The 22,076-nt window shown below is 42.8% G+C and overlaps 1 protein-coding gene across 1 annotated transcript in view; it reads left to right on the forward strand.

The window, feature by feature from the left end:
* LOC147665935 (echinoderm microtubule-associated protein-like 4) overlaps nucleotides 1-10,954 on the forward strand; it is a 114,213-nt gene extending 103,259 nt beyond the window's left edge. Inside the window, exon 17 of the mRNA XM_086949399.1 lies at nucleotides 8,217-10,954. Coding sequence (XP_086805525.1) covers nucleotides 8,217-8,726 — 510 coding nt within the window. The 3' untranslated portion in view covers nucleotides 8,727-10,954. The remainder of the gene's footprint in view (nucleotides 1-8,216) is intronic.
* The last annotated feature ends 11,122 nt before the right edge of the window (nucleotides 10,955-22,076 follow it).

Below are 22,076 nucleotides of genomic sequence, written 5' to 3' on the forward strand. Positions count from 1 at the left end.
AGCCAGGTGTCCATGACACTCATCATAGTGACCTCAACGTGGAAGATGCAACCATAGTACTCCATGCTATTAGAGATGCCCTTCAGCCCCCAACTAGATGATGTCACTGAGGCAGATCAGTGTCACTCAATATCAAAATTAACTCTTACACCAAACAGCTCAACCTAACTATTTGGCCCCTGTGGTCCTAGAGTTTAGTTACCTAAGCTTCCCAGAGAAATGTATGCTTATGCTGTGTGAGGCTCTTAAACCCACCACACATGCATGTTACGCGACCAGGTGGAAAAGATTTGTTGTTTACTGTCTATTACAACTAATAGACCTTTTGCAGCCTCTGTGCGAGATATCATCTGCTACCGCCTGTACTTTCAACAAGGAGGCCTGGCATTCACCTCCATATGCTTGCACCTAGCCACAGTTGCAGTATATATTCAAAAGAGGGAACAATCAATCCTTTTCAGAATCCAGGTGATGAAGGCCTTCATGGAGGGGCTGCCCTATGAACCACTCCACCCCTTTCACTTGCAGCTTCTGTCATGGAACCTAGTTTTCCTAGTATAGCCGCTCTCTGGCATATTAGTGATCTTTATGCCATGACAATTCGGGAAACCTCTATTCAGGTCCACTGGTAGAGTGAGGACCTCAAGACCAACCCAAATGTTTTGCCAAGGTAGTCCCACACCTTTCACCTAAGTTAGACAATTGAGCTGCCTATATTCTTTCCACAACCAGACTCAATAGCTGAAAGGGCCTTACACACCCTAGATGTTAAAAGGGGACTCGTACTATAAAGACAGGGTCTAGTGCTTTTGTGAAACAAATCCACTTTTGGTGGCCTTTGCCAGACCCTACTTGGGACACGCCATCTCTAAACTGGGCATTGAGAGAAGCACTGTTAAGTGCATTCAGACTTGCTATGCTAAGGCAAAACAGGTACGTGTGTGCCCCCCCCCCCCCCCCCCCCCCTCATAGCGCACACTTCAAATGCAGAAAGGGTGTCTCTCCTCTGGAATAGCCCGCTAGCCAACTTCTGCAAAGATGCAACATGGTCAACACCACACACATTCACTGAACACTAATGTGTGAATATTCTAGCCTGTCAACCGGCAGTGATTGGCCAACTTGTGCGAAGGACTCCATTCCAAACATCTGCATCATCTGCCCGCTAGCCTCCCATTGTTGGGTACATGTTTTTCAGTCTATGCAGAGCATGTATATTTAGAGCCACATGCTACAAACTTAAGATATTACTTACCCAGTAAGCATCTGTTTGTAGCCTGTAATGATGTAGATTCACAAGCGCCCAACCCTCTTTCTGGAAGCTGGTGAGGTTCACAGATGTTGCTTTCTTTTCCTTCAACTTACATATCATAATGCACAGCACACTTGTCTTGAAAACTACACTTAACTTACACTCATCAACTGCAGGTTAGAAAACAATCTGAGTCGGTGTCCTCGTGCATTGTGAACTGTGGAAAGTCGCAATGTTTGAGCTGAACACTAGATGGCAAGAGTATGCAGAGCAAGCACATCTATAACATTACAGTCTATAGACAGATGCTTACAGGGTAACGTTTTCCTTCTATTTCTTTTGCACAGAGACAGTATAACCTTTGTGTGCAGGGATATACATGGAAATAGTGCAATCCTTAGGGTTTCACATTACTGCAATACATCATGGCATTTTGTTAGGAAAAGATATGCCATTTCCTTCGTTCATGCAGTGATTTCTGTGCTTGGTCTGCTTACATCATCTCTGTTAAGGCCATCTCATCTTTGGGCACCATATAGTTGTATATATATATCAAAGAGGAAAGTTCCAAATTAATAATTGTTCCCTTATTACAAGCGGAGGAAACAACAACTTCACCTCGGTTTCATAGACCTAAAGGCAGCTTTTGACAGTGTAGACCGTCCCCTCCTATGGAAAAAACAGCAAGCTGGAAAATTCCGGAGAGGTTGCTACGAGAAATACTGCAATTCTGTTCTAAAATATGGATAAAAATCAAGATAGGAGACTGTGCTAGACTATCCAGGAAGCTGCCTACAACCAAAGGCCTAAAACAAGGTTGCGTACTGGCACCACACCTTTTTAATTTGTCTGATCTTGCACAAAGGCTTGATCGTATTATTTTCCATTCTCTGCAGATAGGTAAATTATTACTAACACATCTCTCATACGCCGACAATGTGGTGTTAATGAGTTTAACTAAGGTCGGTCTTCGAAGAGCTCCAAATGAGATGTCAGAATATATTTCATTTAACAAATTAGAAATAAATATATCAAAAACTAAAACAATGTTGATTGATAATCACCGGAGAAGCAAGCAGATCATCTGGCTAAATGGCAACCAGACAGATGAAGTAAAAAGTTACAAATATCTGGGTTTCTATATAGATAATAGACAAAACCATCTAGAGCAAAAAAATGTACATGTCACAGAGAACCAGTGCACTTATATTTACCTTCAGAAGACTGGCAAAAAAATTGAATGGACTGTCATACAAACCTCGGCTTGCAGTGATGGCGGCCAAAATGCTGCTAACGTATGCAGTACCGCTCTACATGGCAAAGATTCAGAAATTTTAAACTGACTAATAGTCTCAACTTATAAAAATGTTTTCCAGATACATCGGTCAGGCTTCACTGGCCCAGGTTTGACTTAAATTTGCTGAAAATATAGAGAGAGTGTATACCACAATAAAACTTTGGTATCGGTTGAAACAGAACGTGGTTACCTCACCAGTTAACAAAGCTCGTTGGACAGAAGTGGATGAGAATAAAAAAATCACCATACCGCCAATATCTATATAATCCTTCTCAACAACCTACACGACTGAGTTATGGAATAAAAACTTGCCTTATAAGTCCTTTTAAACAAGTAATAAACAAATCAGCAAAATTCCATTCACTACTGTTTGACAAAAATATCTTCAGCTCAAGGTGATTAATAACTATAAGACCCTTGCACCAGCACCTTACTTGAGCCTATCATTCTCAATCTACTTAAAGAAACAATGAATGTCTATACGTTTTGGGAAACTACAGTCGATAGCGGACCAGCCAACCTGGGTGCACATAGGGCCTAAATAATGTTGACGTTGCAGCTATAATAAAGAGGATTTTATCATTCTAATCTGTACATGCTCAACTTCACAATGCACAAGTTATTTTACTTAGAAAAACTTTTAATGCCAAAGGTATCAGGACCTGCAGAGCTACAATAATTTCAGGGCTAGACCCATTGGACCCACAATTGAATTGCAAATTGATTAAATTCTTTAATGTCTTCGAACAGGCCCTGAAAATTGACTCAAAAAAATCCAGCCAGAAGTTGGCAATTATTTTGACTCCTCTGAAGTAAAGCAAACGAATCAAACTTTTAAACAACAGATCAAGTCTGTTGAAATGGTTGGGACTTTGCCAGTACAAATAGACAGGAATCTGGACAAATAATTAGAGCATGTTTAAGTAACAGTGTTTAAAATGTTATCAGCAACATATTAATGTCAAGTTTTAAAAACGGGAACATTTTATTGATTGTTTTAAATTACTTTTTATATTGTTAAGGTTTTAATTGACCAAACAATAAAACTTACTTTGACTTTGTTCCCTTATTGATATAGCCTGGTTCCATGATGTTGCATGCTGTCCAACAACGTTTTTAACTATACACCTCTACCTGAAGCTATAAGTCATCATGTTTATATCGATTTGGTAATTTATTATTCACCTTCTAATTAAAAAACTAAAAAGTATATACCCCATTCTATCTCCGAAATGGTTTCTGGATTAGTGTCTAGTTCACAAATCTAAGACAGATGCACTCGGACTATGTAGAAAACAAGGGCCCAGTCCTGTTCTCCAGGTGAGGGCATTTGTGTCCCCCAGCTGTGTTCCAATAACTGCATCAGGGATATTTATTTTCCTCACAACGAGCAAGTGTTATAGACAAGTTGTGGTTATAGGCAATGAGTTTAAGATTAGAGGAGTCCCACATTACTTCACATTGCAAGCACACATACACATTGATATTGACGGGGCACTTTCCACCTTGCTTGAGTAATAGCTATATTTTAAGTTCTTCCCCTGCCAATTTTAGTGCTTTCTATATAGCACTTGTATGAAAGTGTTTTCCCCCAAATATTAAGGAAAGTTTGAACAGTAAAGCATCTTCTTTCTACTGTCTTCTAGTTAGCTGGAATCTCTTTCCTCATACGTAGGAATATTCACTGGTGCCAGTATGGACACTGACATTTATTTTCTGTTGTCTAGCACCTTTAGAGGTGAAGCCTCAGTTCCATAAAGAAATTGCCTGTGAATGGAGTTCCTTATTTTCCAAATAACTCACATGCAATATATTTTCGATTTTGGATAATTTGTTTTCTTATGCAATACCCATTTCTGTCTTCAGACGTTGCCAGGATAGTATCAGATGTTGATGGCAGAGTTTGAACGCTAAGGCTATTGGCCGGATTGTATTTGTGACCTTTTTGTCCCTGAAACATGGCTGATCTGAGTGCAGTCTCATCTGACACGAGAATTGGATTAGATACCAAAATTAGTGAGAACATTTTTGTTAGCGACAAGATTTGAACAGTTTTTCCTAAACCTCAGGTGGTACTAAGGTCACAACGTGCTTTTGTTCTTAAATGGTATCAGATTTAAATCAGTTAATTAATTTGACTGTTTTCTTTCAAATTCCTTCAACGCAATCGTAATAAACTTTACAGAATTTGGATGTGAATTGACTGCTAAAATACTACTAGAGTAAGTAATGTACTACTACAGTAAGTATATAGCACAGGCTTCTAATTTGCCTTACCCTATTGAATACAAAACATTGTTAACAGACACCAACACAACCCATCCTGGTACTTGTGGCAACCCATTAAATTTGAGACATGGTGATTGCAGTGTTTTTGTTTAGTATTTGTAGCGCAGGACCTGCCCGTCAGTTAATACTACATCTCCAGTCTTGCTTCAGCCTGAGGGTTGAAGTGCTGTATTGGATTGATTTAAAGTTTATGAATCTGAGAGGAATATGTTACAGAAAAACGTACCTGTAACATTTCTTCTGTGTTGAGGGCATATTTTCCGGGTTCATAAACAAGTCTTTGCTAATCTTGAACGCATAAAAAAGAACAGCTGTAAAAGAATTCTCCAGGAGCGGAGTTAATTGAGCTGAAGTAGGCCCAACTCTTCTTCAAAACAATTTGAGGGAAGGATGGTTTTTAGGATGTCAGAAAGCGGGCGCTCTGCCAGTATAGAAGCACTGTAGGACCAATGAAGTGTGGTGCAACTGGGTGAGTGGATAACCATATAACCACTCAAGGAGAAGCGAGCAAGCTCACCAATCCACAATAACATAAAACAGCAAACCCTATGCACACACTTGACGAGTAAAAAACGGATACAATGTCCTGATGTAAAAAACCAATAATGCAGAGAAACAACAGTAATGTGCAATCAAATATATATAAGTGATGATTGTCAATAAAGAAGTCTTGGTCTCCTTGCTTTATTCCAACACAGCATGTGAACAACCAGCCGACACGTGTTTCATCGCATCTTGCGAATCTTCAGGGCTCCATTGGTTGTGTATTGGACCATATGGCCGCTCTTCCGGTGATACTTCCGACCCGGAAGGGCCCAAGACCATCCAAACGTTTATTGAAAAAATGAGGTATAATCGCTTGTAAGCGTAGTGCGCTTATTATCGGTTGCCCGGGGGAAGGAGGAGACCCGGGAGAAGAGGAAAGCAGCAAGACGCCCTCAGACACAAAGTCCGGAACAGGCTGCGTAATCACTCACAGAAATCGAGAAACATCGAAAGTTCAGACACACAGTGATCAAGAAGTATACCTTCCCCCGGGCAACCGATAATAAGCGCACTACGCTTACAAGCGATTATACCTCATTTTTTCAATAAACGTTTGGATGGTCTTGGGCCCTTCCGGGTCGGAAGTATCACCGGAAGAGCGGCCATATGGTCCAATACACAACCAATGGAGCCCTGAAGATTCGCAAGATGCGATGAAACACGTGTCGGCTGGTTGTTCACATGCTGTGTTGGAATAAAGCAAGGAGACCAAGACTTCTTTATTGACAATCATCACTTATATATATTTGGTTGCACATTACTGTTGTTTCTCTGCATTATTGTTTTTTTACATCAGGACATTGTATCCGTTTTTTACTCGTCAAGTGTGTGCATAGGGTTTGCTGTTTTATCTTCTTCAAAACAAGACATAAATGGTCAGTCACCCTTATGCATTGGGGCGACTGTTTCAAAGTTTTTTTTTTTCTTTACCTGTATTTTTTTACAAGTGAAGGCGAAAACAATTACATATTTATCGGAAACGTTTGTAAATATGTTTATGAAGTTTTGAGGTCTATCCTCTTGCTCCGAATCATTTTAATTTTTAGGGATCTAGGGAGGATGCCCTCACTGGAGAAAAGTGTTGCAGATGAGAAACACTTTACAGTCGAGCATCCTTTAGGTTTAAGCAGATAAAAACAGTTCTTTTGGGCCAGAAATCCTTGCAGTCAATGAAAATAATGCCTTCCATCTTGATTATGATACTTCAGCCAGGGACTTCACTCCCATGAATTGTGTTCATCCAACAAATTTCCGAAAAATTACAAGTGTAATCGCTTAATTTTTTGAAGATCTCGAGGAGCAGTTGGGCCAATTCTCCCATCAGATGAACAGACATCAGGTGGCATTGTGTGTTTTGGAGTTACTGTTCTCGTTCCTGTTCCTGCCTGGTCTGAGAGAAAGGGTATTGGCTGCCTTTTGTCTTGAAAGTGCAGTTATCCCACATAAAGTTCTGATTAGATGACTCAAAATTGCCAGATATGTAGCTCCTTCCTTGATCATTCATAGATAAAACTGTTGTTGACATTTGTTCTTTGTCTACAACAGTATTAGTTCAGTCACATGTCCTATTTTCCCCCACAAATGAGTCGCAGAACAATGGTGCTTGAGCCACTGGTTCTATTTCTACGTGGCTGGTGCTTCCAGTTTAGGGCCAATATTCAGAAGAAGCCCTTTGAAGCATTCTTTACAGATAACGTCCTGCTGTCTTATGCAATTTCCATAATTTTATCCCATGGGTCAGAATGGTTCAGCAGCATATTTTGGCATGATAACCATTCCATGCCTGACTTTCTTGACATTCTAGGAATACAAAGGAGGGTAGTCATGTTAACGTCAATCTCCATAGTATGCGCCACTTTAACCTCAGTCTTTAGCCAGGTGCTTCTTAGCTCAGACTAATTTTCTGACCTGATTGACTAACAGTTTGCAAAGTTCGTGTTTCATGTCCTGTGTCAATCTGAGAACTGAAGGCCCCACATAGAGCTTGTGAGGGATGTCTTCCTAGTCCAAGATTTATGGTAGGTGCCTCATTTGATCCCTTTGCTGGTTTGGAACCGAGCGGTAAGGCTAAGGTCAAATCATGCATCAAGAGTAGACTCTTTAGGAGAGTCCCAAGTATACCACTGTGATTCATTCGCAATATCCTGGCACTGGCCATAGGAGAGGTTGTCTTCCCGGTACTTCATTTCAAGTGAATGCTATACTTCAGGTTAGGCTTCCTTCTTGTTGCTGTATTTCAAGTGTAGAAGCTCCTTGCTGTTTAGGAAAGCTTATTTTAGCTTGTCAAATTATTGAAAAAGGAGACTGAGCCTGCTTTACAGCCCTTACTTGCCATCCTGAATATCCCCAGTACGTTCCGTTCGTCAAGGAAATAATTAATAAACAGCTCATGGACCATCATTCACATATGCACCTCGTCTATGACCCCAAAACTCTTTTCCTTGCTTCTCAGCATCGAAGACGAAGAAGCGCAAAGGGCAGGAAGTAACAAAGAAAATAGTGGTAGAATGCTATTGGTTGTAGTCAGATGTTAAAACGTAAAGACGTCGTCTTTGCTGTGTTAATAAGACTTGTATTGTTTTGTTAAGTAAATATTGCTTCCGGGTAAAGTATAAAGCATAATTCAAGACTTTGTTCTAGACATAAAAACTGGCTTGTCTTTTATTTTTCAATACAAATGTTGATAGTACTGTGGATTAACATGGTAGATATGAACGTTTGATATTACATTGATTTTCAGAAGATATGTGATAACTTAATATTGGTTACGAAGGGTAACAATTTAAAATTCATTAATTCCTTTCGATGTGTTTTTTTGTTCCTTCTCCCTAGGCCCCAAGTCACAAATACAGCGCCCACAGCAGCCATGTTACCAATGTTAGCTTTTGTCACAATGACAGTCACTTGATTTCAACTGGAGGAAAAGACATGAGTATCATTCAGTGGAGAGTGGTGGAAAAAGTATCTCTTTCGCAGAATGACAATTCATCAGAAATCGGTACCACTAAAGCCCATGCCCTTCCCATTGACAATGCTTTACAGCCAGGAACCCCAGACTCACTTCCTCAGTCTTTCAACGAAATATCACATAACGAAAATGTGATTTCTAGTTCTCTTGTGTTACTGGAGAACAACGTGGAGGAGACTGTGGAAACACCTGAAGATCAGATGGAAGCGGAAACAGAAACTAGCAACCTAAACCAAGTTGAAACAAACAGTCAGGAAACATTTAATGAAATGAACGAGGAGCAGGATGAGTTGACTCCTCTTACTAAAGACCAGCAAGATACCGAAAACCAGCAGGATACCGAAGAGCAGCCGAATAGTTCACCAGTGTCTTAACCAATTGAACTCAGAGGATCATCCTTTTTCCCCCTCAGTGGTGTTTGCTTTCGTTTTGGGAAGAGGGTTTCTAGTTGGGAGGAGTAAGTAGCTGAGAATGGTGATTCCCCCCAGACTAATGGGGTTTTTGTGTGATTGTCGTCTGAAGATCTATTTGAAGGTGTGGAGCGACAAATGAACGGGCCGGTGTCGACCGTAGTGGGACAGAACTGTAGCTTTGTTATTATTCTGCAGCATGTGTCAGAGTTTGTATGTTGTATATGTTTGGAAAGGGTAAGGGTGGGGCAATTGTAGTATTGCACTTAAAAATATCAAAGAGAACTTCCAACACCAAACTAGAGCACTATCAGATGTTGTCACTTGATTAGGTGGCTTGTTTGTCAGTGCATAGCAGTGTGGCAGGTGAGGCGGGCCTTTATGAAGCCTATTACTTTCCTTCTAAGGAAAACTGATGTGATGCTCATGGCACTGCCTTCTTAATAAACACATATGCAATTTTCTTAAAGTAGTTGTAGCTTGTGGACATGTGCTGGCAGTCCTTTTGCCCTGCATGCCCTTCTTAGAGAATCAATCTTAAGAAACACTTTGTCTTGTAGAACTATTGACAATAAGCGTTTTAAAAAAATGACTGTAAGCATTTAAATAAAAAAATTAGTGTAGCAAAATTATGAACTGCATATGTGCTAAAAAGATTAATTTGTTAGTGTGGGTGCGGCTCCAGTTAAAAGATTTTTGTATTGTAATTTTAGTAATCGAAACCCAAATTTGTCCGTTTTCTCTGCACTCTAGACAGAATATCACAAAAAGGTCTGAATTTTAAGAAGATTCATTTTCTTCATATATGGTTAATTCCCTGGTGCAAAAGCAAACAGTAAATGGTGTTGTTTCAAATGATTCAAACTGGTGCTAGGGATTTATGCGATGTATTGATATTTTTTATATTTGCCAAAATTAAGAAATTACGATTTTTCTTTCTTTAGTAACCCTGATATAAGCTTTTTAGCTGCACATATTGTGCATTTGTTTTTCACGACTTTTCTAAGTCGCTGTTGTAAACCCTACTTTCATATGGCTGTATTTAGCCAAATATGGGACATCATGGCATTTTTGTTATTAACAAAAACCTGTTTTATGTATATTTTATTCAACAACTTCACTTTTCATACGATTCAGTTTTGCGAATTAAGGAAAGCCGTTGACAAAAGTGTTTTCCTTTAGATTTCTCTTTACATTTTGATTGCATAAAACATTTTTGGAAACTTGCTGCATTTTGCTAATATTTTAGGTGAAAATGTTTAGAAAGGTTGGATGAGTTTGAGTCTTAAGTGTGCAAGCGTTTACGTGATTGCACCATTCCAAAGTGCATCAGAACTGTCATTCCCTTTTAGTATTTTCTCAGGAGTAATGGTGCAGCAGATCAGGTATTTAGCCATCAGTTCATAGAAAAACTAGTTGAGTGGACTTCCCTAAGGACTTTAAGGAGTCTATTTACTAAAACCTGTTGTCTTTGGAGCAGAATAGAATCTTCCTTTTAGTAAATAGAGTCCTTATATATTTATACATATATATCTATATCTTGTTTACATCAGTTCTTGAAAACCTCAAAATACTGTAGTTCTCTTCACAAGAAGAGCAAAATGAATTCCATACAAAAGCCATCTGTTTTAAGTGTGCTCTGTATATAGCATATTATGAGAAGAGGTGTAGTGTCTGACTCCTCGATTTGCTAAACAGTAGCAATAGAACACAACATTATTGAGTCTTGGTTAGGTTACACATAATAAAATATCAGGCTGTATAGTAAATAGGGTTAGTGCAACAAACAGTGCGGAAATTGGTATTTCAGTGTATCTTATGTTCTTGTGTTAAATACCATTTCATTTTTAAAAATCTACATGTGTCTAACTGGGGTTTTCATGTGAGTGAGATTTATGGTTGTGACAGTTTCCTTGTGTTGTAGTTCATGTTTTTTACTAATATGCAAAAAGCCTTACAGCTTTCAGTTGCTGGTAACTACTGTTTATTGGATACAAAAATCTGTGATAATGGATGGAAATGAGTGGAATCATTTAATTGTAGATGTTTTAGGGAAAGACAATTGTGAATGAAATATGAATAAGAGTGTTTCATGTGAAAATGTTTGAGCCATTTCTACCTATCATGCATTCCTGTCTCATGGCAGAACATTTTGAAGATTACAAAAACAGAATAAAATAATGAAAATGCAAGTGTTTGTATTTTTGAGCTGCAAAGTTAAATCGTTAATGTAAGGATATTATGTTTGGGGTATAACCTAAGAATACATGATTGGGCTTTAATTAAATAAAGAAGCTTTCCAAAGATGATAAGGCTAAAATAGGTAAGTTAGTTCCTGAAATGTTTTAAATAAAGTTACAGGAATGTGACAATTGCTGGAGGCAGGCAGATCTATATATATATAGATTGGTACAAAATCTCTTGGTTTACCTGACCGTCTCCCAAGGCAGACATTTCCCCAAATTAACACTGTATACTTGTCCTCTTCATTTTCTTCAATTCTCCTTATAACTAATTTCCATACAGTTCACCCCCTCCCTTGAAGCTTAAAGCATTTGGACTCTTTTAACTCTTCATCAGTGTTACAATGTGAATAGGTAGTCACATTAATGGACCACTTGCAGCCGCTAGGTACATATGGTAAAGTGTTTGTCAAGTAAAGGCGTTCAGAAGTTAGTTATCAAGTAAATGAGGCAGTACACTACTAGGAGCTTGTTATCAGTTTACTCCCAGCACAGCTTTTGGATTCAAATGGTACATACATGATACTGAAGAACCACTTGACATCACACATGGAACTATAAGAAAACATTAGAACACAGAAATTGTAATATGATGGACACATGTAACAACACATCTTCCTTGTTTAAAAACAAAAAAGAACAATGCATCCCACTTTCCAAAGGAAAGTACCCTACAACTTAACTAACAACTCAGATTATTGCAGTCAAACAGTCAAGTGCAAAACACCACAACCAACACCTTCTTGAGCAACAACACTTGACTATTATACTGATAGCTGCTTTCCGTAGTACCGTTATGTGTGAAAAACACATCTTTGCTAAGCAGCATAGATCATCCATTACATCTGCAAAAGCCACACCTTCCATAACCAGCCTGTAACAACTTTCACAGCTGAGTACACAACCCCAACATAAGTCCTCATGCACCCACTCTTCTTCTCAAATAGAGTAGCTGAAGACTGGTACACTCAGCAACAACCACCTGACCTACCAAGCTGATGGAAATGGCCTACTAAAGCCCAATTAGTCAACCTTCTCTACTAAAATACATTATTTGTAATTGTTCACCTACCATACCAATCCCTTCATCGACCTTGCATGCACATTCCAACACAAAGCCTTCAAATCAAAATCCCTAAAAGATATTAGGGAATAGCCAAAACACCATCCGTCATCCACAACTTTGGTACAGGTTGTCATAAAACGCAAGTATCCACAACCTGAAATTATAACATATCTCAACATTCTGCCATAGCAAACATGGCTGACAGCCACTGAATGCCTAGAAAACAGAACTTACTGGAACAAAACATTTTGAGACTTGAATGTCCACTGCATGGTATTAGAGCATGTAATCTTGAACTGAGTGCTAGACTCATGTGACACTGCAATTCTCACTTTTTTTTGGGGTCCTGCTTTCTTATCTAATGTGAGCACAGAAGCCTAGGTCTGTCCCAGACTGTGTGAGGTTTGGAACATGTACTGGAATTTGCAGGGAGCACCAAGTGTGCCTTCAAAGTAGACAGTGGACTTCTGTCCCTGTTCTGGGTGTATCATGTGAAGCTGTGGTGGCAGCGTATTATTTGTTGTGTGATGATACCTTTTATCCTGTCTTAGTGAAAGCATGGTTTATGACCTATCTTGGGTAAAGTTCTGCTGTTATAGGAAACCAGGGACCTAGCACTGACAACCCATGTGCATATTTCTGATCAATGCATCCTAACCTTTCGAATATTCCTCAGACGTCAGACTTGATATGGAAAATATTTAGCAGTACCTTACGAACCAATGTAAAAAAACTGTGTACTAGGGAAAATCCCCCTACCTTTCAAAACTACAAGGTTCAAACCTTTTATGGTCTGTCTCAAGCAAATATCTGACAGATCCCCATCAGGTTTACCTCTGGTGCCTGGGGTCAGAACACAACTTCAAGGCCGGCAGTGACTGTTCCTTGATGAATCCCAAGTCCATCGGGGAACGCAAAGCCAAACTCTTGAAAAAGCACGCCTTGACTAGTCAAAGGGAAGTTACCGTACACGTTCCCAAAATAATTCCAGTAGCTAATCGTCTTCACACTCTAAAGTATGTGAGAGAGTTAAAAAAAAGTCCAAGTGTGAATCGGTTTCTTTCTGCGTCTCTCGAACGCCAGGGAAGGTGCAAGGGCGACAATGTTCTCGGTCTCACTCCAGAGGTCTGTCCCTTTGGAGCGGATTCCCACCCTTGTTCTTAGCAAACCTGAATTCCTGGGCCTATCAGCCACTACAGCAAATAAAGCCATGCTATACCTATTTTACTCCTTACCAGCTCCCTCTGGCATACCTCTGGTTCCCAAAGACCCTTCGAGGGCCTCCATCTGGGACTTCATCCCTTGGTCCGCCCTCTGCTCGAGTCTGATCCTCTGGACCTCCTGTGGGCTCCATTACAGCTACAATGCAGACTCCAGACCAGGTTCCTGATCAACGGCATCCTGTCCGCTCCATCTTCGGTCACAGTAGGAGTCCCTCAAGGCTAAACGCTGTCCCCCACCCTCTTCACCTTTATCTAGAACCACTTGCCGAAGTCCTCCGCACCGCAAATATCTCCTACCATATGTACGCTGATGACACTCAGATCTACATCAAAATCTCATCTCTCGAAGAGGTTCTCTCCCTGAATGAGGGCCTGAAGCAGACCGTTCAATGGCTTGCCTCCAATCAACGCAAAGAAAACGAAATTTCTTCTCATTTCCCCTCCTAAAACCGACCCTGAAACTGAGACTTGGATTAAGGCCATCACAGTCTTAAACTGTCCCCCGACCATTGTGAACTCGGCCAAATCGCTGGGAATAACCTTGGACTGCAACTTGAACATGCGAGACCCCATCAGCTTGATGGCCAAATCTGCCAGATTCCACCTGAGCTATCTATGGAAACTGAAACCCTTCCTGGACGCTCCCGACTAGTCATTTCTAGACTGGAATATGGCTGCTCCACCCTCTCTGGCTTACCCATGATCTCTATAGCACCATTAAAAGCCTGCCTCAATGCTGCTGCCAGACTACTTACCGGCACAAGGAAATTTGATCACATTTCTCCACACCTGAAAATGCTGAACTGGCTTCCTCTCGAGGCCAGAATACAGCTTAAGCTGGCATGCATCACACACAAGGCCTTATACTCTAACTCCCCTGCATATCTGCCACAGAAACTTGTGTTATCTGGAGGAATCAGAAACTCACGGTCTGCCAGAGACCTCCTACTCCAGCCTGCACGCTTTCGAGAAAAAAAAACGTATAATTCGCCATTCACTGGGGCTGCGCCAAGAATATGGAACTCCCTCCCACCCGCCATCAGAAGAATCCCCTCTGTTGCACGTTTCAAAAAGGAGGCCAAATCCTTCCACATGAATAAATTCCTCATCTAAACCCTGTCCCATAACCCCAACAGAGACTATTGCCTCCTTCCGTTGACCTTTCGCCCCATCATGAAACCCGGGGCCTATCTTTAGCAACTATAATATTAACCATACTTTGTATCTTTCCTCCCTCCCGTTGTCCTCTGCTATTGTAATGCTAACTGTACCTTGTGTTCATTGCATCCCCTTGTACTCCTGTGATTCCCTGCCCATAGTACAACTCGTTGACTATGTAAAGCGCTCTGATACCCTAACTGGTCAAGTTCGCGCTCTATAAAACACAAAAATAAAATAAAGCGCAACCAGGTGTGCACTCTGACTTTGTGTTGGTGCCTATTCAATCTCACAAGAGACCATGCCCTGATTCAACTGAGCCACAACCTTTGGGTTTCCCATCGGATTTTGATACAGTGCTCTGCCTCATGAAAGGGCCCACACACAACTTCCCTTATTTGGAATAGATTCTGTTAAAGGCCTTTATGATCCTGGGGACGAAATTGGTCAACCACATATCAACAATAACTGGTATGACGATCTCCAGGCTGCAAGTGGCCTTGACACCTCACGGGTCACAGAATTACTTTCTCTGTCGGGCCCTGCTCCAGAAGATGGCACTATTTTGCAATAGTTATGCATAGGATGGCCACCGTCATTGATCATCAGTTGCCCACAATGTAAATGAATACCAGCTTGCTCATTGAGATGCTCCTGCCTCACATAAACCAATACAGAATGTTACTTTCATTTATTAGACTCCTACGGATACGAATCTTGGGCCTGGGTAAAACCCAGTTTAGGACCGCCTGTGAAAAGACAAATTGCACTACGCCATCACCCGTTCACGAGATCCACATTTTTGACTCCACACTCCACACCAGAGAGCCTGGTCTTACAGGCCTCAGTGACTAATGTTAATCAAATGCATTTCCTACCACTCCACCACATCGAGAATTTAAGTACTTGGTAATATGTGGGAACCACATATTTTTCTCTACTGTTTGACCCTTTGCTCAGAGAATGCAGCATCCTGCGGAGGTATTATATTCACGACATTTGAAATCTATTGCCCAAATCTTGTCTGCTGTCCCAGAAGAGTTGCGTCCTTCCCTCACACAAGCCATTCAATATTGCCTTATGTGGCTAAATTCAATGTTGCTTAAATACCAGGGATTGCCTCAGTGGGATTTTGGCACCAATGTATCTATGGTCAGTGATCAAGATGTCTATGCTCATGGGCATTTTCATCACAGCCAGTCCACCCATATGCACATGCATTTTGACAGGTCTCGTCTCTGTAAGGAAAAACGCCACAGACAATGTAGACAACCGGGGCAGCTTGTAGGTCAGTTTTCTGCCCCTCCGGCTGCTGCAGGCTCAAAACTTCTTTACTGTGTTCTACATAGCACCTTCCTATGAGAGGGAGGATACAGCACTTTATACCGGGTTGCCTTGCAGTGACTTGGGACAAGTGGGTCCTAGAGATTGTTCAGCAGCGTTTTGCCCTCCCTTTCACTGCTGCCCTACTGCATCTACCACCATCCCAGAACAGCTTATGGAGCACCATCTGCTGGAAGTGCAGGCCCTTCTGGTCCGAGGTACTGTAGAGCGGATGCTAGCATCAGGGGTAGGCTGTAGTTATCCATGCTACTCTCTGGTGCTGAAGAAGAACAGAGGCCTTCGTCCTATTTTAGACTTTCACCCTGTGTGGAAAGACCGATTCAAGATGCTCACCCTGGCCCAGGTCTTCTCTATCCTTGACCCTGGAGATTGGATTGTAGGGTTTAACCTGTAGGTTACTTATTTTCACATCCCTGCCCTGCAGGCCCCCAGGCAGTATCTGCAGTGCATGGTTGGCAGGAGCATTTCTAATTGCTGCGCTCTCCTTTGGCCTCACCAGTGCCCTGTGTGTTCATGAAAGTGATGGTGGTGGTTACAGTGTCAGAAGTCCCAGTTTTCACCTACCTCGATAACTGGCTGTTGAAAGTGGGCTCAGCCCAGTCACTTGTCACCCACCTCCAGACTATGGCAAACCTCCTGATATTGTTGGGTTCACTATTGAGGGAGAGGGGGTTTCTATACATTAATTGTAAAGTGTAATCTTTAAATAAGCTCAGTTACTGGTTGTATGGACCTTTGTTCATCAACAAGGAGAAATAGGGCATGATCAACTACATAAATGCATAGCAACAATTACTATAGGCCTTTAATAAATAAAGAGATTGTGTAAGTCAAAAGGGTTTCAGCTTTTATTAATTGAATATTATTCTTAGATCTGTCAGAGACGTCTAGCCGCAGATTCCTTAACTTAGAATATCCCCAGGCGTCAGACTGGGTTCTGAAAACTTTCCGCAGCAGCACCTCTGCGCTCAGGGGGGCGGCGCCGCAGACTCCGCCCTGACTTCGTCCACGGACATGACGTCAGCGCAACCATATATGCCCCTCCCGGCGCCCTGAAGTCCGTTTTTTCCTTTTCTGCGCTCCAACGCGGATCCTGGAAAACCAGCAGTTCCTTGGCCTGGTTTTTAGACCTTTCCGTCACCTTCGGTGTCGCCAGAGAAGTGTGCAATGCCTTCGGTTTTTAAGGTTTGTGAAGCCTGTGCACGTCAGATGTCTGGCACTGACCTGCACCTCTTCTATATGTGGTGCCTCGACGTTTCACCCCGACTCCAAAGAGTGCGACGCCTGTCAGAGGATGAAGCCCAAGTCCCTGAGAGAGTGCTGTATGAAACTACTGTCCGCACGGCTGGCTGGTCCAGCACCTTCACGTCGCCGCTCTCCCCCTCCGGATCGGGCTTATTCCAGAGGTGGTTCCTTTGAATGTCGTTCGAAGGCAGGTAAGCGCAAGCACAGAGGTCTTCCTCCCCTTTGCCTACTGCTGGCGCCCGCTCCTCTCGCTCAATGCCAGGTAAGGGCACCCAGAAGTCGCTGCCTCCGTACCCTCCCTTCCCGATGGTTGGAGCGACGCGTGCCCAAATGGAGGCCTATTCTATTGCACACCATTTGGACTTTGGGTCCCCACTTCTCCCTGGAGCGCCTTCGGGTCCCAAACAGGGGAAGGCTACTCATGTCGGGTCCTCGCTGCTGGATTCTTCCTCCGCGCCGGTTGTGTGCATCAACTCCGCTTCCGGAGACGATACGACACCAACGGGACATGGCCCAGTGGGTCCTCCTAGTTGCCCGTCCAGCCCACCCAGTCAGTCTTCGTATAGCTCTGAGCGGCTTCCTGCGCTGACATCGGAGGCGGCGCCGGCCTGGATGCCCGGCCATGACGCCCTGCTCGACATCGCGACTTGCCCAAACGTGCACATTTTGCAGTGGGGCCGAAGGCGTCCTGGTCGAGTCCCCTCTGGAGGTCGTGGACATTACGACGACTCAAACCCGGCATCCATCGACGCCGGTACCGATGTCCAAGCTTCCCCAAGAGGTTGCTGCTCCCCCCGACTCCTCGGACGTCGCTGTGACCTCCACACGGTGTCGATCGACACCGCAACAACGCCTTACTCCTTGTCAAGAGGTTGATGCTTCTCTGTATTCCATGGGTCGGGGGCCCATGGTGCAAGTGCCTTGTGTTGCCTGGCCTTCGGGTCAGTCTCCGGCTCCTCCACTTTTGTTGTCGAGTGGGCGGCTTAGTCTTCAACCGTCTTTTACCGATGGTTTATTATCGCCTAACCGGATTGCAACTGAAGCTGGTGCTGCTTACGCACGTGCCATTCACAAGTCGACTGCTGTTCTTGGTTTTCAGCCTCCTGTGGTCCCCCTGCTTTCTGATCCATTAGTGGATCTGCTTCATATGGAGGTGAAGCCTTTGCTGCCATGTGGCAGCTCTTTATTTGACATTTTTTGTGGCACATGGGCAAGGCCCTCTTCTGGTGACCCTGTTGATCGGGCTATTGCTCGTAGGCACCGTTCTGTTCCGGGTGATCCACGCTGCCTGTCCACTCACCCTATGGCTCAGGGACTTGTTGTTCAAGCCGCCTTTAACTTACAGACTTCGTCCGCCTTACCCTTATTACCTCCCACTAGGCAGTCTAGGTGGCTGGAAGTGTGTGCTCGCCAGCTCTTTGCCTCTAACAGTGCTGGTATCCGCGCATTGAATACTGCCTGTGTGTGTTCGTGTGTGCATCCTCAACCCTTTGGGACTTGGTCAAGAATCTTCTCCCTTCTGATCCAGAGGAGCAGAGGTCAGTGTTTTTTTTTTGACTAGTAAAACTTTATTGTTGGTAAATTAGCTATCTTACAATATAAAAGCATGCTTCGTGTTCATGAAATGATACTTTTTTTAAATTGTTGGAATAACATTTTGGTTAAAAATCTACTTAGCTTCTTAACTGGTGTTATAAGTATCGCGGACCAGGTACGAATCAACAAGTTGTTAATAGCCAACCAGGCGTTGGTGTGTCCAATAATGAAGTTTCCCTTGGCTCTAAAGGGACAGGGGTGGCAACCCTGATAACTTCCAACTGGCTTAGTGCTTTAATTACAAATTTTGTTTACCCGATATTCAGCTTTATGTTATCCGGGTTGAAGGCTGCTATTATGGCTTGGTGGCAAGATCGTATTCCAAGTCTTATCCATTCGTCTCGCAATAATAAGCATTTAGAGGTAAGAATTGTTGGACATAAGCAGACTATGTGCTCCAACCCCTCGGTGTGGTAACCACACAGCCTGCATTGGGTGTGGCTGTCTTCCCGGCGCCATTCCGGAAGATTTTTCAAAAAAGGCCATTCACCCAACCTCAGTGCCAGATAAAGTGCCATGGTGCTTGATAGATGAAGGGATTCCGCTCCTGGGTTAAAGTTAGTGATTACTGCCCAGGCGTGCTTCCTTTTTGACAACGTTGCCCTGTCTGAATGAAAGGACCACCACCTGGCACTCTTCTTGATAGCTAGCTTTAATGCAGACGGAGGGGGGTTTGTTCCCCAAAAATCCTTAATGCCAAGTAATTGTAAGCTGGCTGGCGTGACTTTTCTAGATTTCTTGCCAGAGTCTGGCCTCTAGTGAGTCTTCCCGGGCTTGACGCAGTCTATTACAAAACTTTATGAACGCCCCAGCCTCTACGCCATGGTGGTCAAGTGAGCCAAATTCCAGGCGGACTTGTGCCGGTGATGCTGAATTCGGAAGATGGAATGCACGTTTAAAGATTTTAGTTGTCCGTTTATTTAGAAGAATGTTTGTAGTTCTCTTCATGATCTCTTGGCCATACATCAAGGAATTAGATGTCTTTGCCTTTATCAGTGGGATAAAGCTGGGACCTAATAGTTTTTTTGACAGTTTTGTTGCTGCAGCCTCTAAAGCCAGAGCTTTGGTTCTCAGTGCTTCTTTTTGCCTAGCAAATGAGTTTCTGGATTCTAAAAATATTCCCAGATACTTGTAGTAAGGTGTTGAATCAATTTTTACGTTGTTGAAGTGCCCCCCTCCGCACAGCTTCTTAGGTTTCCCAAAGGCGATTGTTTTTGTTTTTGATAGGTTTATCTCTAAAAAGTTGTTTTCGGTGTAGGGGAAAAGTTCATCAAGTAGCCTCTGTAAGCCCACCTTCGTGTGACTGAGCAGCACCAAGTCGTCGGCGTATAGGAGGTTACTGATTCGTACTCCATCTAATTGAGGGGGGATGACAATTGATGGCGTCAAGGATTGGTGAAAAGTCCGATATGAACAGGTTAAAAAGGAGAGGGGCCAGCATGCAACCTTGTTTTACTCCACTGCTGGTCTTAATCTTCCTGGAAACGTGGGAGCCTTCACCCAGCTTGATTTTTATCCACGTTTTGGACTGGAGTTGAACTATAGCTAGTAACAAGGACTGAGGAACTCCCCAGCCTTTTAGTATTTGCCACAATATGTCCCGGGGCACGTGGTCGAGGGCTGCTTTGAAGTCCACAAAGCAACAGTGTAGTTGAGTTTGTTGGACAGTAGCTTTCTCTATTAGGACAGATAATGTCAGTAGGTTGGTTGTTCCGGATTTAGCTACGAAATCGGTTTGATTGAAGGGGAGGCATTTTGTTTCATTGGCCCAGGTCAAGAGATCTTCCAATAGAATACTGGCATAGTATTTGGACTCCACGTCAATGAGGGCTATCATTTGGTAGTTGCTGGGGTAATTTATCTTCCCACTCTTGTAAATGGGATGAATGATTTCACCTCTCCAGGAGTCGGGAACTTCGTAGTTTGATCGGCATTCCAAAAACATGGGGGTCAAATGCTCTGACCAGAATTCGGCTTCTGTTTTGAACAGTGCTTGGGGGAGACCGTTTGGACCTGGCACGCCGTCAGCCCTGGCTTTCTTTATAGAGCACAGGATCCTGTGCTTTATTCCTTCGGGTGTCACTGTTAGCTTTTCAATGAGAGAATTGGGGTTGTTCCTACTTATATGGACGGGCTCTTCAAGTGTGCTTCTCTGCGGCCGTGTTTGATTGGCGGACTCTGGTGAAAATATTAGTGCATTATTTATGCTTGGCGAAGTAGGGCAGTTGTCTTTGTAATGGATGATCTTGAAGTGAGAAGATAAGAAGTAAATCCATTCATCTGCACTGATGTTTGTGTTGCCATACCCATGTCCGCCTCGCTGTCTCCTGTTCACCAGGGACCAAAATTGCTTTGAGTTTGATTTCCTGCTTTCATGGAAGAGCTTCAACTAAAATCGATCGGAGGCTTGTCGTTTTTCCCTACGTATGGCGAACTTAAAGGCTGCTTGAGCTTGCTTATAATTTAGAAATTTTGTTTTGTTGTCTGGGCTCTTCCTTGATTGCCAAAGGGCTTGATTTCTGTGAAGCTTTAGTTTTTTGTTGCTGGTGAAATATGTGATTGAAGTATCTGCTGCCCTGTTTTCCTCTTTGCGGGCACTGCATGAAACAATTGGTTGGTAAAATTTGACCAGCTACTAATAGCTGTGGAATCAATGTCTAGTTGTTGATTTAACAGCGCTCTATACTTTTTTTCATCAGAGATGGGGCCATGCTGGCTGACCATTTCAATCGTTTTAAATTCTCTGTGTAGGTGCCTCCATGGGTGTAGGCTAACTCCTGGTGGCGCGGGGCTTTCGGGAGTATTTTTATTATTTGAGGCCGATGGTCACTATCGCCTTTTGGTGCAATGTGGTCATTCTCAATCAGTGGGAGAATTTCTATGCTCCCTAGCGAAAAATTCAAGAAAGAAAAGGTTCGACCATCAGATCGTGTCCAAGCTGGGGGTTTATCCATGGGGAAACGTCCATTCAGGACAGTATAACCAATGTTGCTAAGCTGGGTAACTGCGTATTCCCCCAATTTAGATGGTTTATTGTCAATGAGAATTGACTGTGAGGACAGGTGAGATGGAACCATTTGCAGAGTAGAACCATTTGCAGAGTGGGCTCAGGATCCTCAATAGGATTACTATAAAGGTTTGTGTTGAAATCGCCTGTGATTATGCTTGGTACGCTGCCGTGCTCGCTAAGCAAATTGCATACGTTATTGATCAGGCTATCCAGTTTGGACTTTTTCTCTGTGGTACGTGGGGATATGTAAACGTTAAAAAGGAGTAGCTGGATTTCAGTCTGTCTGCTTCCCATTAATATTCCACTGAGCCAACCTTCCTTAAATTTCAGCTGCTTAATATGCTGAGATAGTTTGGTTGCAAAAAACACAGTTGATGGACAGAATGCAGAACAATGTCTTACATTCACCCCAGTACAAAGATCTGGGCC

The sequence above is a fragment of the Lissotriton vulgaris genome, unplaced genomic scaffold (assembly GCF_964263255.1).
Source record: "Lissotriton vulgaris unplaced genomic scaffold, aLisVul1.2 SCAFFOLD_288, whole genome shotgun sequence".
Classification (NCBI taxonomy): Eukaryota; Metazoa; Chordata; class Amphibia; order Caudata; family Salamandridae; genus Lissotriton; species Lissotriton vulgaris.